This window comes from Aquarana catesbeiana, linkage group LG03 (assembly GCF_042186555.1).
Source record: "Aquarana catesbeiana isolate 2022-GZ linkage group LG03, ASM4218655v1, whole genome shotgun sequence".
Taxonomy (NCBI): domain Eukaryota; kingdom Metazoa; phylum Chordata; class Amphibia; order Anura; family Ranidae; genus Aquarana; species Aquarana catesbeiana.
In genome coordinates, this window is record NC_133326.1 from 559539157 (window position 1) to 559556855 (window position 17699).

The following is a 17699-nucleotide window of genomic DNA, read 5'->3' on the forward strand; positions in this document are numbered from 1 at the left end:
ACTTTCTGAAAGCACACCAAACCCGCAGCTAATAACAGAAGTCTATGGCTCAGTGCAGGTAACCCGCAGGTACACTGTGCTGCACCTGCAAATCAGTTTGAAAGCAGCTCAGTAACCACTGCAGAATAGATATGCCCATATATCCACTGTGATTTTAGTAATTTACCTTTAATAACAGTCTTTCATTCAGGTATCGCTGACTGTTGCTGTCCCAGGCAGAGTGCATTTGATATCACTCTGTGTGTGACAGGAGGCGACGCTATACAAGAAGCATCAACTTATGTGACTCTGCTCCGCAGCCCCTTGCCTCCTTTACCGCCGCCTTCATTCGCAACACTGATGCTTTGAGATGGTGGGTCAGCAACCCGCGATCTGGGCTTGCCAAACAGTCACCCCAGAGCAGAAGGTCGCAGGCCACATCCGAGGGCTCCTGGGCCACTGGTTGGACACCACTGTTCTACTGCAATACATTGTAATGCATTGCAGTGTGATTCATTTTGAATGGTACCCCCAATGTACAAAGGCAATGCACAGTAGTGTGTTCCAGTGCGTTAAAAAAGGGTCACATTAGGGTGCATTGGCAGCCTGTTCATTTTAATGGGCTGCCTTAATGCATAGCTCCCAACTGTCCCTGATTTCTAGGGACTGTCCCTGATTTGGAGCAATGTCCCTCATGCCTCCTCATATGTCCCTCATTTTGGTCTGATCTACCTAGATGTATATAAAGTGCACTTTTTATCTATCAAAAAGTGTTTTCCAGCACTAAACCTTTCATCTGATTTCTAAATTGCTGCATTTGTAAATTCCAGAAGCCAATATAAAGGAATAGTAGTGGTAAAAAAAAGCACTTGTGAGTTTATCCAATCTTGATTTTTTTGTACAATTTTCCTTTAAGGGGATGTGGCAAGGGGTGTGTCCTATGCCTGCATACTTTTGCTGATAGGTGTCCCTCATTCCCATCTCAAAAAGTTGGGAGGTACGCTTAATGCAGTGCAAGTTAACCCATGTCATAACTCATGTTAATACACCAGGGAGACCTCTCTGTTGGAATATTCAGGACATATAATAAACCAGGGGCTGACTCAGCCCACCAGGATCCACTTCTAACTAAAATATCTCCTTAGGCTAGGTTCACACCTATGCGGGCTGCAGTTCATGTGTTTTCCTGATGCGTTTTGTGGAGTTTTTTTTTTTGTTGTTGTTGTTTTTAATGTGTTTTTTAATGCATTTGGAAGGTGTCTGTTGTCATGCGGGGGAAACCAGCAAAAACGCAGCAGAAACACATCAAAAACAAAAGCACTGCGATTTTGATGTGTTTCTGCTACGTTTCCGTTTAAATCTATGGAAGCAAAAATGCAACCTGCTGCGGGCAAAAAAGTTCCTGTCCCTTTTCAAAAAAAAGTGGAAAATGCTGAGATCTGATGTGACCCATAGGAAATCATGTTAAATGGACTGTAGTGTGTTTCTGCAAAACTGAAAATGCACTAAAAAATGCATAGGTGTGAACCAGGCCTTAAGGTAGACCGATCCTTTAACTAGCACATAGGTTACAGAACACATTTCAGGATAAATAATTTATTAAGTGAGATGCCTGTGCTAAAAGCGTGCTTTAATCACACATGAACACACTTGTCTATCAGGAAACATATCCAGATTGTCAGCGAATATGATCTGTAAGATAAAGGTTAGTAGACGATATGTAAAAATTATTGAGAAGAACCTGTATCAATAAAAGGAAAATTTAATTGAATAGATTAAACAACTAGATCTTTTTGTACAATGTGCCGAACAATAGCTTTCAAGTACAAGATCGTTGGCTACAAACTGAATCAGTAATTGCCTATTTATTGTTATGTGTATGGCCACTATAAGCCACTGGCAGAAAGCGAACGACATGCACTGTACATCTTAGTAGCTTCTCAGGATAAAGAGGCCTATTCATGAAAGGCGCACAGTATTTCAGGAATTTGCAAATGTTTAGCTGTGTTCTCAGGCTGCACATTTCAGTGTTATTCTTAAAGCCCACGTGTGTGGGACTTCACACGCAAAGATAATACTATGTAATTGTTCGACAACAAAGACCTATATTCCCCAAACGCAGTAATGCAGAATGGTGCAAACAAACATCTGCAAAATAAACTCCCAGCAAAACTCCGCCAAGTTCCGTGTGACAAGTGACAGTATGATATAACAAGGGTCGAGACTTTATGGTTCTTTCTCATGCCTCACTCTGGGAAACTTGAAAATTCTCCCTTGCAGTGGGGCTGCATCCACACCGCGTGGGTTAGCTGCTTGTCTTCTGTCTAGGGGACATAGAAAAGAATATTTACATATCCGCTCCTCCACGTGTAAGCAGGTGTTTTAAAAGTCAGTTGGGATCTTTACTAACAGGTTAATATTATCCAGTGACTCAGGTGTTGATGCACTGTGGTAATTTTGCTGTACTTGAGGCCTGTGGTGCTTCCCGTAAGGGAAATATATATTCATAGTTGTTGGTCGTTTGTTGGTCCTAGGAGTTGGAAAGGCCATACACGTGGAGTTGTAGAGTCAGACTTATGCCGTGTACACATGGGCGGACTTTTCGACCGAACTCGTCCACCGGAATGAATCCGTTGGACAATCCGACCATGTGTGGGCTTCATTGGACTTCCAACGAACCTTTTCAGTCAAAAATCAGACGGACTTTAGGTTTGAAACATGTTTCAAATCTTTCTGACGGATTCGAGTCCGGTCAAAAAATCAGTTCGTCTGTATTCTAGTCCGACGGACGAAAACCGACGCTAGAGCAGCTATTGGCTATCAACTTCCTTATTTTAGTCCGGTGTACGTCATCACGTACGAATCCGTTGGACTTTGGTGTGATCGTGTGTAGCCAAGTCCATTCGTTCGAAAGTCTGTCGGAAGTCCGTCAAAAGTCCGTTGAAAGTCCGTCTTAAAGACCGTTGGACCTTTGATGTCAAAAAGTCTGCCCCTGTGCACACGGCATTAGAGTGAGGTTACCCCTTGGCAGGACCCTAAAGTGGAACAGTATAGTTGGAGCCATGTCAGTACCAGTTGGAAACTACCACAAACTAACGGTATGGGTACAGAAAAGAGAAGGGGTATCATTATATGTATGTGCTAGCAAGTTGTATTGTCCATGTCACTATTGGAGAACTGTAATGTGGAGATGAAAAGGAACTGGTTTTATTACACGATTTTATTCAAGTAAAGAAGTTTTGCTTCGGTAACAATGTCTGGTCTGAATTACTTGAAGAGAATAAGAGTGTGCTCCTTTGGTGAATGGGAATGGGGAATGAAGTGCTAACCTTCATGTTAACCTTCAGGGTGATGGAGAGTAAGAAGTAAAGGGAAGGAGGAACAGCCAGCTTGGGGAGGAGGTGATGGTGGCTGATGAAGGAGGTTCCTTCAGTTGGGCGGATGAGTGACTGTATGGTCTATCCTTCTAAGCAGCAGGGTACCTGTAGTAGGACCTGCTATGTAACAGAACCTTCTTAGGGACTGGACCTGGACCACAGGTGTGTGAGACCTTGCAAAGTACGCTGTATATAGCAGCTTCCCTCAATGACTTCAGGCTAAAGCAGGTAAAGTATAACATTTGATGTGAGTAAAAGAGCTGGTGAAGGGAACATTTGTGTTCTACACTATGTCCCTCATAATGACTTTGTAGTCAGTGCTAACACAGGTGTCACTGGCAAGTGAAAAGATGTTATCCTTCTGATGTGAGACCCAGTGAAGTAATTTGGCCTCCGACCTTCAGGGTCATTAATTCAGTAATAGGCATTACCATTATGTTAACACTTGCCTAAAGTAAAACTGACAGCATGCAGTTCCCATGTGCTGCCAGTACACACTGCTAGACTGGTCCCCACAGCCTCTTCTTTCCTATGCTCTGGGGCTCTAGAGTCATGATGTCATCAAGACTGAGCAGGGTCCATAGCCCTGCATTGGACATGATGGTGCCAAGGGAAAGTCCACGTCATAAGGGAGAGCTTTCTGTCAGAGGAATGGAGTATTGGGTAAGTAAAAGTGCTTTTACTCTCCCCTAGGAAAAATAAGCAATTAACCCTAACAGTGCAGTCGCAACTCCACTGCAAGGGAAGATTTCTGGAGATGTGCTATAAGCCAGCTATACATTATTCAAATTTTAGCTGACTCCTTCTGCATTAGCTGAAATTTTAGCTGTGAGTGACCCTGTCAGCACCAGCCAGCTCGAGAAAAGTTGAATCACAAATCATCTGAGCCGGGTGGTAAACTGTCACCCTATCAGATGCAGTCACCGTTCAGGTATTCTGAGAGCTGTGGGTGTCACATAAATTCATTTTTTTGGATTACTAGTGTTTTGGTGAGATATTGGCATGTGCTGCTGCAGTGTTAGAGAAGGCCAGTGCTGGGGTCAAGTGCTGAATGTTAGGCTCAGGTGGTTAAAGAGAACCTTTCAGTAACTTATGCATGCATTTATGACATTGTTACTTTTTTCAGAAATGCTTCACTTTGTTTCATTAAAAAGCTACTTTGTCCTTAGTCTCCTGCCCAGTGACTTTACTTAGGCTCAGATTATGTCATCTGCAACCAGTGGCGGCTGGTGCTCAAAATTTTTTGGGCGGAGGGGCGCAAACAAACTGAAAAATTCTGAAAAAAAACCCCATCAATTGCAGCCTCACTGTGCCCATCAAACGCAGCCCTTGTGCCATCAAATGCAGCCACTGTGCCCATCAATTGCTGCCACTGTGCCCATCAAACGCAGCCACTGTCCCCATCAAACGCTGCCACTGTGCCATCAAATGCTCCCACTGTGCCATTAAACGCTCCCACTGCGCCCATCAAATGCTGCCACTGTGCCCATCAAATGCTGCCACTGTGCCCACCAAATGCTCCCACTGTGCCATCAAATGCCACTGTGCCCATCGAATGCAGCCACTGTGCCCATCGAATGCTGCCACTCTGTCCACCCCCGCCTGCTCGCCATCTGCCCGGCACTTACCCTGTCTCCTTGGGGCAGCGGGTGAGGGCGGCGGGCGGCGGGCGGTGTCCTCCATGCTCCTCCATGTCCTCAATGTCTTCTCCCGTCCTCTCCTCCCATCCTCTCCTATAATTGGACGCCTGATAGGCATCCAATCACAGCGCCTGTCGTTTTAGCCAATCAGGTGATGGGCAACAGACCCGAGCACATGATTGGCGGAGAGGCAGTTCAGTGTTAAGAAAGCAAATATTCATTCACTTTTCTAACACAGCTGGGTGAACTGTGAGCGCCAAGCATGGTGCTCACAGATCATGTTTTTTGACACCTATGAGAGCCTATGGCTCTAATCAGGTGCTTAAAAAATACCCCCCGCCGCTGTAATTCAGGTGCCCGAAAAGGGGCCAGGCACCTAAATAGGGGGTGGCAGCGGCAGCAATGGATAGATTCATGCAATGCATGAATCTATCTATTGGTGATAGAGGGGGTGGCTGGAGAGAGGGGGCGGCGCCCTTGTGCCCTTGTGGATGCACCGTCACTGTCTGCAATATTGTAACTCTGCTACAATAGCTGCAGCTGGGGTTGATCTGTGTCAGACATTTGTGACTACAGCCAAGAAATGCACAGTCACCAGGATTTACATGAATGTGTAATCTCTAACCTGGCATCTCAATCCAGGAAGTAAATGGTAATTCTGAAGGATGCCTGAACAAAGGCTGCACAGCCTTTGTACAACACAATGATGATGTCCGTGCTATTTTTACAAGGTAATATCTGGGGATATATAGGCATTTAGTGTACACAAAGTCTATTGTGTCTATTCATCAATATATTTGAATGAAAGTTTTTTTGAGCCTCTATTTTCAGTTTTAACCTAAAAAAGAAATATCTGATGCTACGTGCATTGTAATAGATGCTCTGATATTATTATTGTGAATAAAATGATGTAACTGTTTTTATTGTTATAGATATGAACAGGAGTTTTCTCAGCGTTTAGCCCTGCAGGACCAGTTGCGGGAACTGACACATCACATAGATGATTTAAAACAGATGCACGTGAAGGTGAGGAGTCATGTGACACTTTTTTTTCATCCTGTAAGGTAGTTACTGATTGTCTGCAGTTCCTAAAGCCTCGTACATACCACTAGTTTTTTTCCGTTCAACACAGCGGGTTGAATGACAAAAAAAACTGCTAGCTCAGGTCTGAGCCGCTGTACTAATAATCCGATGTTAGTACAGTGATCTTCCCTGCTGTGCTATTGTGTTCTGACAGGGGGACGGCCCCCCGCCAGAACACTCCGGTCAACACTCTCAGCCATTAAGAATGTTGTCAGACCCCATGTGTCCTAAATGCAAAATTCATATAGGCACATTTATACATATGTTCTGGGAGTGCCCAGTCGTTGCACTATTTTGGACTAAGATAATGGGTGAAATCAACTCCAGATTGCAGACCTCTATTCCGCTCTTACCGGCTATGGCGTTGCTGGGGATTCATGATGATGAGCAGAGGCCATATCATCTTAAATTACTAATTTCCTTCCTTCTTTTCTATGCCAAAAAAGAAATACTCATGAAATGGATGGATTCTTCCCCTCCATCCTTTTCAGCCTGGGAGGCACAGATTGAGGCAGTAATTCCCATGTATAAAATGACATATATAAACCGTGGCTGTCCGTGGAAATTTGAAAAAGTTTGGGCTCCGTGGATGGCCTCGTAGAGAAACACTCAGTTCACTACGATCATCTGCCCCAAGAGGGGAGGGTTTTAGAGGGTGGCGGGTGGACGGTACCTGTTGAGAATGGTACTATTATCCCTACGTATTGCTTGCGGGCTTTGCATATTGTCTTCCCTATCCTAAAATATGTAATCTACATATGTTGTGTATTGTACTCTGTTGAATGGTATTCTGTAACTCTAATTTATCTTGTACAACAATAAAGCACCACTGTTTTTGTTAAAGAATGTTGTTACCCCATAATAGGTGACCAAACAAGGACTTTCATGGTAGGATCACAAAGTATTATTTTTAATGAAAGCTGCAGATTTAAAATATTAAAAATTAGCTTGGAAATGACATTGTAAATTTACATGAGATTTTTGTGATTGGGTTTACATATATTTAAAGCGCCACACTACGAACAACCGGTGGCACTACTGAGAAGAACCTACATATACCGGTACAATGTATGTATACCTCCCCTAGTCTCCTCATTAGCATTAGGATACTGTAGGTCATCTGTAAGAACAGTGTTTATGAATTCATAGCAGAGAGTTCACCCCAGAACCTCATCTCACAGCAGCATTAGACAAATTACATGTTTTGGGCACGTTTCGGATGTGTCTTATTGCTTTGGTTTGCCAATAATCATACTCATGGTGCTCATTTTGTGCAAATAACCTTCTCTGTTGCTTGCCGTGGGCCCGGCCGTTCTGCATCTCCGCATATAAATAGAAAAGGCTGACACTGGAACTCACATTATCCTTCGTGTAATAGAACTGCTCATCCCATAATGAGAGCATTTTTCTTCAATTCCAATATTTCTTGTAGTCACATTTCTATTTCTGCAGCTGATTTAACTCTCTCTCTCTTTTTTTGTCTCTCTCTCTTAATTAACACGCTCAATACCATGCATGAGCAAAAGGTAGATTCACTTTAAATGTGAACTACACTATATGGCCAAAAAAATTGAGGATAATTGAACATTACACCTATATCAGCTTGTCAGATATCCGCTTTCAAAACCATGGACAGTAATGTAGATCTGCCCCCCCCCCCCCCCCCCCATTTGTAGCTATAACATCCTCCACCTTTCTGGGAAGAATTTCCACAAGATTTTGGAGTGGCCAGTAGGAATTTGAGACCCTTCACATCTCCACCTTTTGTAAGGTCAGGTACTGAGGTTGGATGAGAAGACCTGGCTCTCATTTGGCGTTCCAATTCATCCCAAAGGTGTTCCGTAGAGTTGAGGTCAGAGCTCTGTGAAGGCCACTAATGTTCCTCCACAACAAACTGGTCAAACCATGTCTTTGTGGAACTGGCTTTGTAAACAGCGACAAAAAACCACAAGTTGGAATTGCACAATTATCAGAAATGTCTTTGTATGCTGTAGCATTAACAGTCCATTTTACTGGGCACACCTGAATTCAATAATGTGAAGGAGTAACCACATACGATTGGTAGTATAATAGGGGAGGTAGTCGTTTATAGCCCGCCCCTTTTTTTTTACTATAAAACTGGGGTGTCCAACCTTTTGACCTTCCTTGGCCACATTGGAAGAAAAGGAATTGTCTTGGGCCACACATAAAATACACTAATGCCCCATACACATGGTCGAATTTTCCAACGGAAAATGTTCGATGGGAGCTTGTTGTCGGAAATTCTGACCGTGTGTGGGCTCCATCGGATATTTTCCATCGGAATTTCCGTCACACAAAATTTGAGATCTGGATATCAAATTTTCCGATAACAAAATCCGTTGTCCTAAATTCCGATCGTGTGTACACGCAGTTCCATGCATGCTCGGAATCAAGCAGAAGAGCCGCACTGGCTATTGAACTTCATTTTTCTCGGCTCGTCGTACATGTTGTACGTCGCCGCATTCTTGACGTTCGGAATTTCCGACACATTTGTGTGACCGTGTGTATGCAAAACAAGTTTGAGCCAACATCCGTCGGAAATAAATCCAGGATTTTGTTGTCGGAATGTCCGATCGTGTGTACGGGGCATAACAATAAGGATAGCCGATGAATGGAAAAAGTGGGGCAGATCACAAGTTAATGATCACTGATATAGATAATGTACCTATCTGAGTTTTTTTTTTTGTAATATTTTATTATTATAAAAGTAAATAAGGGCAACATAAAACTAGTGCAATATCTGACATTTTTTGATAAACAAACGCATCAATATCTGTTTGGATGGATGGAGTAGCAATTCTCAATGAATTCTCAAGGTGCTCATCAGATATTTTGGTTCTAATTGTGCCCTTCGTGTGCTTTATCCTTGAAAATAGTTGCTCACAAATATAGATGCTGCCGAAAACTGATGACATGAATAAGGCATGATTGAGAGGAGTGGTATATTTTTGTTAGGGAAGATAAAACGTATAAAACTAAAAGTCTAGTAATGGGACACTGTCATATTTTTTTCTTCGGCCACATGTGTTCGATAAGTGTAAAGGCATATTACAAAAAATCCAATTAAAAAATCAACAATTCTAAGTAAGTTTACGATTTTGTGTTGGGCCACATTCATAGTATTCTTCGGTTGCAGATTGGATACCCCTGCTATAAAGTGTTCATCAAGTAATTGTGCCAAAAACACTTACCTATTCTCCCCTATTATTTTTTTATACAAGCTGTATACCATATTGCACTTTAAACAAGGATTTTAACAAACAGTCCCCAGTGTTGCACAGCTACCACATGAGATGGAAAGAGACGGCATATTAATTCCCACTTGGCTAATATTCTCAGACGCATTAATTTAAAAGCTTTTAAGAGTTTATTCTCCCAGCGGAGGAATGAGTTCAGAGATAATTAAGACCTTCAATATGGAATAAGTATGATCTACAGACGGGTGAAGGATTTACCATGTATCAAACCAGCAAAATTTTTGCCTGTGCACAACTGAGAAAGTTTTGAATGCACGGTTCCATTACAGTGTGTGGTTCTTGGCATATTAAAGCATATCTAAATCCACAAACAAAATTGTCATATAATGCAGCTCACCTAAGCTTAGATGTAGTGGCTGCATTAGTTTTCCTTTCTCAGACTTGTTTTTTTCCTTTATCTTCATCTGGTGATTCTGTGAATAATACACCCCATTCTAGGGTGACAGCACTAACTCTCCCCTGTTTATGGAGAAGCAGCGTTGTATTTACATTCTTCTTGAATACTGACTGGATTTCTGCCAGAATCAAAAGGTTGGGTTTTTTTTGTTTTTGTTTTTTTTTTTTTTGCACCTTCTGCACAGATACATCTGTGATAGACTCACCTGGGACAGAGGCTTTTGGAGAGGACTGAATGCTAGCCTCTTGCCTACCGACTATGGGCCCTGGCATTTGAGGGAGCTACAAGGAAGACATTCTGTTATGTAATGCAAAAGGACATTATTGAGAAGCCCATGATGGTCTCTGCCAGCTTGGGACTCAGTGGACAGATGTATGTGAAAGGAATGCTGATTAATGAGATCTGGAAAGCCCCGGTCTTTCACCCAATAGTTTATTGTCTCATTTTGTTGTGTACTCTATGCTGGGTCGTTTGGGGTGTGGCTGTATTCCAATGTTCTATTGTGTCTGTCTGTCTTGGATATTATGGGACGTGTATGTAGATTAGCTGTGAGATTGGTGGGGGCAAATTCCTCCAACAGCTCTCACTGCTGATTGGACAGTCTACCCCGCCCCAAATGCAAAGGTGGGGGATTGTCCAGAGTATTACCTGTGTTTTCAATAAACAGTCCATGTTCAGCAACCAAACGAGTATTGTCTTGATTGTGGTTGTTAGTGGTTGGAATATCTGATATCTATATTCAGAATGGGAGGAAGCGGTATATGATGAAAGCACTCAAGCGGAGTGTGGGTCGTTTCGTTACATTGGTGGCAAGCAGTGGGATGCTTCCTGCAATCTGGGACATCCAAACCTCCACCTGGATCCAAGGTCTGGATATCACTAGAGGAGAGGTACAGATACCAGCCATCATGGAAGAGGAATTCGGAAGGAGGTTGCGAGAGATGCAGATACTGCACAGAGGACCAGTATACCCCTGGGAGGGTATGATTCTATCCGCTGGAAACCCTGGAAGGAAGTGCTAGCCCATGAGGAGCGACACCAGGGAAAAATTCTCTCCTCCTTTCAGGGAGGGTACTGGTCGCAGTACAAAGTGTGAACCGTGTTTTTGGGGGAACAACCGCATAAGGAATGGAAAGCTGAGTTAACCAGGCTTGTCCAGGTGGAGATGCGGTTGGACGAGAGCTACAGAGCCCTCCGCTGGTATGTAGCCCAAGTGTATCTGTGGACAGCAGATGACACCCCAACAGAAGGCTTTGGCTACGGCGGCCTGGGGCTGTTATTAGAGAGGCTGTCACAGGACCCTGACTTTGGGAGCGATTTGGAGTGGCGTTTGGAAGAAATCTCGGAATACAGAGAATGGATGCTGAATGTCTCAGAAGGTCCCTGGGCACTGGAAGATTTAGAGTTCCTAGCCAATCAGGAATGGGAGCTGGAGATTGCCTACAGACAGCTGCTAGATTCTACTCAGCAGCATGTCTGGGCTCCCTTTTGCCTGGGACTATCAGGAAATACCAGCTGACAACTCTGAAATCCTGGCTGAAGAGTCGGCAATGTGGCAGAGTAACAGTGTGCTTTGCAAACCTGCCCCCGCAGCTATGGATGCAGAGATCTTATGGCGGATGCAGCAAGTGCTGACTGACGTTGATGATCCTGTTTCTGCATGGGATGATCTTGAATGGAGGAATGCGTCTGTTCAGCAACTGAATGAAGGTACGGGAGATGGAGCAGTCAACTCATCTCCCCAGCCACAGACCACAGAATGTAGTGATTTAAGTGACTTTTCTGCTGAGGAAGAATAACCAAGTCAGCCTCCAGCAAAAGAGCTAGCATCAGGGGAGAACATAACGGAGCTCTGCCCAGCACCAACAGCAGCATCTGTGGAGTTATAAGGAACTTCCCCAGCTGAAGCACTGGCCACTGGACAGAGGGTCCAAGACCTCTGCCCCACATCTGTGGCAGTTCCGGAGGCTCAGGGTGAGAAGGTGGCTGTCACTTCCCAGCAGCAGATCAGGATACAGGGAGAGAAGGTAGAGGAGGAGTTCCTTCCATCCTCCCCAACAGTCGGCCAGGGTGGAGAAAGCAGTCTTTCCTCCCCAGCAAAGATCCTTGCACCTGGGAGACAGTACCAGAGACATGTCATCCCAGCAGCCAGATGAGGGAATGGAAGAGGAAGCAGCTGGCTCACCTTCCCAATGGCAGCTACAGTTTGGGAGTGGAGGAATCCAGCCTCCTGCCCCAACGGTTAGCCGAAGCGGAAGATGTGAAGTTCCCAGCAGAAGTGCTGGCAACTGGGCAGAGTGCTACCAACCTCTGCCCAGCACCGGCAACGACTGTGGAGTTCCAAGGAGCCGGGGCAGTCGGCCCCTCTCTCCAGCAACAAGCTGATGTAGTAAAGCGTCTATTCCCAGCTGAATCACTGGCAACAGGGCAGAGCGTCGCTGGCCTCTGCCTAGCACCTACAGTGTCTCTACAGCTTCAGGAAGCTGGGGTGATTGGCCCATCTGCCCAGCAGCAGTCCGAGCCCCGGAATGTTAAAAACCACCCAGCTGAAGCGCTGGCAGCCGGACAGAGAGTCAATGACCTCTGCCCCACACCAACTGATGGCAATTATTCCTTGCAGCCAAGAATGGAGATCATGCGGACTGACTATGTGAGTTCACGCTGCCCGACTAATGCATGTCCAGACCAGGTGGAGGTCTGGGACCTTGTTAGTCGACTTTTGATGGGGGAGAAATGTGATAGACTCTCCTGGGACAGAGGCTTTTGGAGGGGACTGAATGCTAGCTTCTTGCCTACCGACTATGGGCCCTGGCATTTGAGGGAGCTACAAGCATTTAGAAAGATATTCTGTTATGTAATGCAAAAGGACATTGTTAAAGAGGCCATGATGGTCTCTGCCAGCTTGGACAGATGTATGTGAAAGGAATGCTTATTAATGAGATCTGGAAAGCCTGGGTCTTTCACCCAATAGTTTATTGTCTTATTTTGTTGTGTACGCTTTGCTGGGTCGTTTGGGGTGTGGCTGTATTCCAATGTTCTATTGTGTCTGTCTGTCTTGGATATTATGGGATGTGTATGTAGATTAGCTGTGAGATTGGTGGGGGCGAATTCCTCCAACAGCTCTCACTGCTGATTGGACAGTCTACCTGGCCCGGAATGCAGAGATGGGGGGCTTGTCCAGAGTATTACTTGTGTACCTGTGTTTTGAATAAACAGTCCATGTTCAGCAACCAAACGAGTATTGTCTTGATTGTGGTTGTTAGTTGTTGGAATATTTGATATCTATATTCAGACTGGGAGGAAGCGGTATATAACGAAAGCACTCAATCGGAGTGTGGGACGTTTCGTTACAACATCAAAATGCTTTCAATATTATATTTAACAAATCAAAAGGGAGTAAATACAAGGTGTTCATTGTTAGGATTTAATGTGTTCGGTCCCCTGTTCCTGTGCCCATGGCTCAAATAGCATCACACGCTCTAACAAACCTGGCTGGGTGGGGAATCTTTAATGCGGATGTATAGACAGTACCTCAATGGTAATATGCAACAACAGCAATAACACAGTAAGGAATATATATATATATATATATATATATATATATACAGTATCTCACAAAAGTGAGTACACCCCTCGCATCTTTGTGAATATTTTATTATATCTTTTAATGTTTCAGCACTGAAGGAAGAAATGACACTTTGCTACAATATAAAGTAGTGAGTGTACAGCTTGTATAACAGTGTAAATTTGCTGTCCCTTCAAAATAACTCAACACACAGCCATTAATGTCTAAACTGCTGGCAACAAGAGTGAGTACACCCCTAAGTGAAAATGTCCAAATTGGGCCCAAATAGCCATTTTCCCTCCTCGATGTCACGTGACTTGTTATAGGGCGTACACACGGTCGGACTTTGTTCGGACATTCCAACAACAAAATCCTAGGATTTTTTCCGACGGATGTTGGCTCAAACTTGTCTTGTATACACACGGTCACACAAAGTTGTCGGAAAATCCGATTGTTCTAAATGCGGTGACGTAAAACACGTACGTCGGGACTATAAACAGGGCAGTGGCCAATAGCTTTCATCTCTTTATTTATTCTGAGCATGCGTGGCACTTTGTCCGTCGGATTTGTGTACACACGATCGGAATTTCCGACAACGGATTTTGTTGTCGGAAAATTTTATCTCCTGCTCTCCAACTTTGTGTGTCGGAAAATCCGATGGAAAATGTCCGATGGAGCCCACACACGGTCGGAATTTCCAACAACACACTCCGATCGGACATTTTCCATCGGAAAATCCGACCGTGTGTACGGGGCATTAGTGTTATAAGGTCTCAGGTGTGAATGGGGAGCAGGTGTGTTAAATTTGGTGTTATTACTCTCATTCTCTCATACTGGTCACTGGAAGTTCAACATGACACCTCATGTCAAAGAACTCTCTGAGGATCTGAAAAAAAGAAATGTTGCTCTACACAAAGATGGCCTAGACTATAAGAAGATTGCCAAGACCCTGAAACTGAGCTGCAGCACGGTGGCCAAGACCATACAGCAGTTTAACAGGACAGGTTCCACCCAGAACAGGCCTCGGCATGGTCGACCAAAAAAGTTGAGTGCACGTGCTCAGCGTCATATCCAGAGGTTGTCTTTGGGAAATAGATAGATGAGTGCTGCCAGCATTTCTGCAGAGTTTGAAGGGGTGGGGGGTCATCCCTCAGTGCTCAGACCATATGCCGCACACTGCATCAAATTGGTCTGCAAGGCTGTCATCCCAGAAGGAAGCCTCTTCTAAAGATGACGCACAGGAAAGCCTGCAAACAGTTTGCTGAAGACAAGCAGACTAAGGACATGGATTACTGGAATCATGTCCTGTGGTCTGATGAGACCAAGAGGTTAGGAGGAGCTGCCTGGAGTATTCCTGAGGGCCCTGACCAATCCCCAACAGATGGGTTGGCAGGGGGCAGGCCATCTCAAATACTCAGGGCCAGCCCAGCAGGACAGGAGAGTTCAGGTGGAAGCTGGAGATGGAGGAGACCCTTAAGGGTAGCCCCCTAGTCTGGGGGGGGGGGGGGGGGGGGTTGACCTTGGGTCTGGAGTTCAGGTGCTGGAGAGACCTTCTACAACATGGAAAAATCCTTCCTGGATGCATGGGAGCAGGTGTGAGGACAGCAGGAGCCATTGAGCAAGTCCGGGAGATCTTCAAGGAGAAGACAGCCGGATGGCTGGTAGGTGAGACAGTTAGGGAGGACTGAGAGGCAGCCTGAGAGGACGGGGAAAACAGTCTGATATGGTTGCAGAGTCAGTCTGGGAGAACTGTGGAAGATTAGCTAGGAGGGCTAGTGAAAGAGGCAGCTGCAGCCAGGTGGCCTGGCAGTGCCTGAAGAGGGGGTGCTGGGATCAGTAGCCACAGAAGGACAGCTGGGCACTGGGACTTTGCTAGAACACCAAGGGGACCATGGTCACCGGCTGTAATGGGCCTTTGCTTTATCTGACTGAGCCCTTTTTGTCAGATCATCTAACAATTGGGGTTATTTACGAAAGGCAAATCCACTTTGAAATTGCACTGAAAGTGCACTTGGAAGTGCAGTCGCTGTAAATCTGAGGGGTAGATCTGAAATGAGGGGAAGCTCTGCTGATTTTATCATCCAATCATGTGCAAGCTAAAATGCTGTTTTTTATTTTCCTTGCGTGTCCCCCTCAGATCTACAGCGACTGGACTTCCAAGTGCACTTTCAGTGCAATTTCAAGTGCACTTTGCACTTTGCACTTGCAGTTTGCAGTTGTAGTGCAAAGTAGATTTACCTTTCGTAAATAACCCCCAATGTGACAACTGAGTCTGAGATTTTAGTGCTGCAAGCAAGTGATGTGCTGGAGGAAGCTGAGGAGTGTGTACATAGACTGTACAGAATAAGTTCTCCCTGAAGAGTTTTGCTAAAGCAAGTGGGCATCCCATAATACCCCTATCCCCATCCAAGTTTATTCCCCTCAATAAAACACAAAAAACAAAGCACTGGACTGTTTCCTGACTGCAGTGTGCTTGTGAAGATACGGTGCGCCTGGCTGTGCAGGGTGGGGGATCCATTTCTATTTGCCGCACCTTAGGGAACACGCTACATATGCATGAAGGTAAAAAAATATTCTGTGTGCAGCATCGCCTCCAGACCCCCCCCCCCAATACTTACCTGAGCCCCATCTCGATCCAGGGATGTGCACGAGAGCAGTGACTCTCCCGGATCCCTTCTTCCTCGTTAGCTGAGACTGCCATTAACTCCCACTACTATCAATTGGAGCCCGTGAGCTGGGGCTGGGCCAAGCCACGCTCCATGTGTGAATGGGCTGCTTGCTATAGGGGGAACTTGGCAGGAGGGAGGGGCCAGGAGCTCTGGCGGGGGACTTGAGAAGAGGAGGATTGTTGCTGCTCAGTGCAAAACCACTGCACAGAGCAGGTAAGTATGACATGTTTTTGATTTGAAGAGATAAAAAAATCTGCCTTTAATGTCACTTTAACACCTACAGGTCTTGTCACTCCTTCAGCCTGTGACTGGACAGTAAAAGGAGAAGTAGTAGACTAATGAATTCATGGGGTTTGTTTACTGAAGGCAAATCCACTTTGCACTACAAGTGCACTTGGAAGTGTAGTCGCTATAGATCTGAGGGGGACATGCAAGGAAAATAAAAAACAGAATTTTCGCTTGCACATGATTGGATGATACAATCAGCAGAGCTTCCCCTCTTTTCAGATCTTCCTCTCAGATCTACAGCGACTGCACTTCCAAGTGCACTTGCAATGCAAAGTGGATTTGCCTTTAGTAAATAAACCACCATATCTCTGTCACTCTGCTCTCTTCTCCTATCCATGTGTCCCTTATTAGCATACAAGCACTGCAGCACATCTGACTGGCTCTTTTTTCTGCTTCCTCCCCCTACCCCCTCTGACTTCTGCTGTATAGGGACTGAAAAAGGCAGACAAGCCAAAATTCAATACTTACATTGCTTCTATTTACAAATTACTGTATATATATATATATATATATATATATATATATATATATATATATATATATATATATATTGAATCATATATTAATAAATACATAGCTGTGTTAATTTGTATCTGTAGCTCAGCTGTGAATTTCATGTCTCATTCTTTTGACGACATTTGCAGGAGACGCAAGACCTGCGAGCCCAGGTTGCCCAGTCACAAGTACTTGTGTTGCAGTTGGAAGATAAGTTGCGCTCTATTAGCCGAGGAGGCCCGGCGCTGGTGGAGGCAGTACAGAGAATACAAGAGGCCAGTGAGGCTGAAGTAAAGCGACTACAAAGTGAAACAGAAAGTGTTTATAACCAGAATGTAAGTGTGTATTAAAAGCCTGTAGAGTGGGAAGGTATGTAATGAATGTATAATGATGCATGATTTGCATATAAATATGTGATATAGTGCTGGGATAGATCCTGCCATCTGTCCGCACTTCAATTTAGAATGGTAAGGGTAAGGCTGACTATAAATGGTTCATATAAAGATGCTTTGTGTTTTTGATTAGTGGGGGTGGGGATTACTGTGCTAGAAGCAATGAGCTCCTCAGGATGACAGTTATGATATTTGGAATGTCTCCGCGCCCGGAGCTGAAATTTCTGTTTTCTGAGAAGGGAAGGATGGAGTATCATTGGGTGAGGCCTCAGAAAGACGCTGCGTCCCATTGTTTAATATGATTGAACAGATATCCTCTGATAAATATATAATCATCTATGGCTAGCCTAAAACCCAGTACACACAATGAGATATTCGGACGACTGATCAAATGTTTTTATTTGCATGCTAGTCTCCATATCGAAAGCGAAGAGATTACTAAAGTCAGAAAATTCTTGTGTGACAGAAAAAAAATTGAAAGTGATGTAATGTATTTGTATTGTATTTTTGGACGTAAAGTGTACTAATTAAACGAA

General features: G+C 44.5%; 1 protein-coding gene across 3 annotated transcripts in view; it reads left to right on the plus strand.

The window, feature by feature from the left end:
* LMNTD1 (lamin tail domain containing 1) overlaps positions 1-17699 on the plus strand; it is a 246028-nt gene that overhangs the window by 65805 nt on the left and 162524 nt on the right. For all 3 annotated transcript variants that reach the window (XM_073621760.1, XM_073621758.1, XM_073621759.1), the window contains 2 exons: positions 5929-6022; positions 16921-17106. In XM_073621760.1, coding sequence (XP_073477861.1) covers positions 5929-6022; positions 16921-17106 — 280 coding nt within the window. The remainder of the gene's footprint in view (positions 1-5928; positions 6023-16920; positions 17107-17699) is intronic.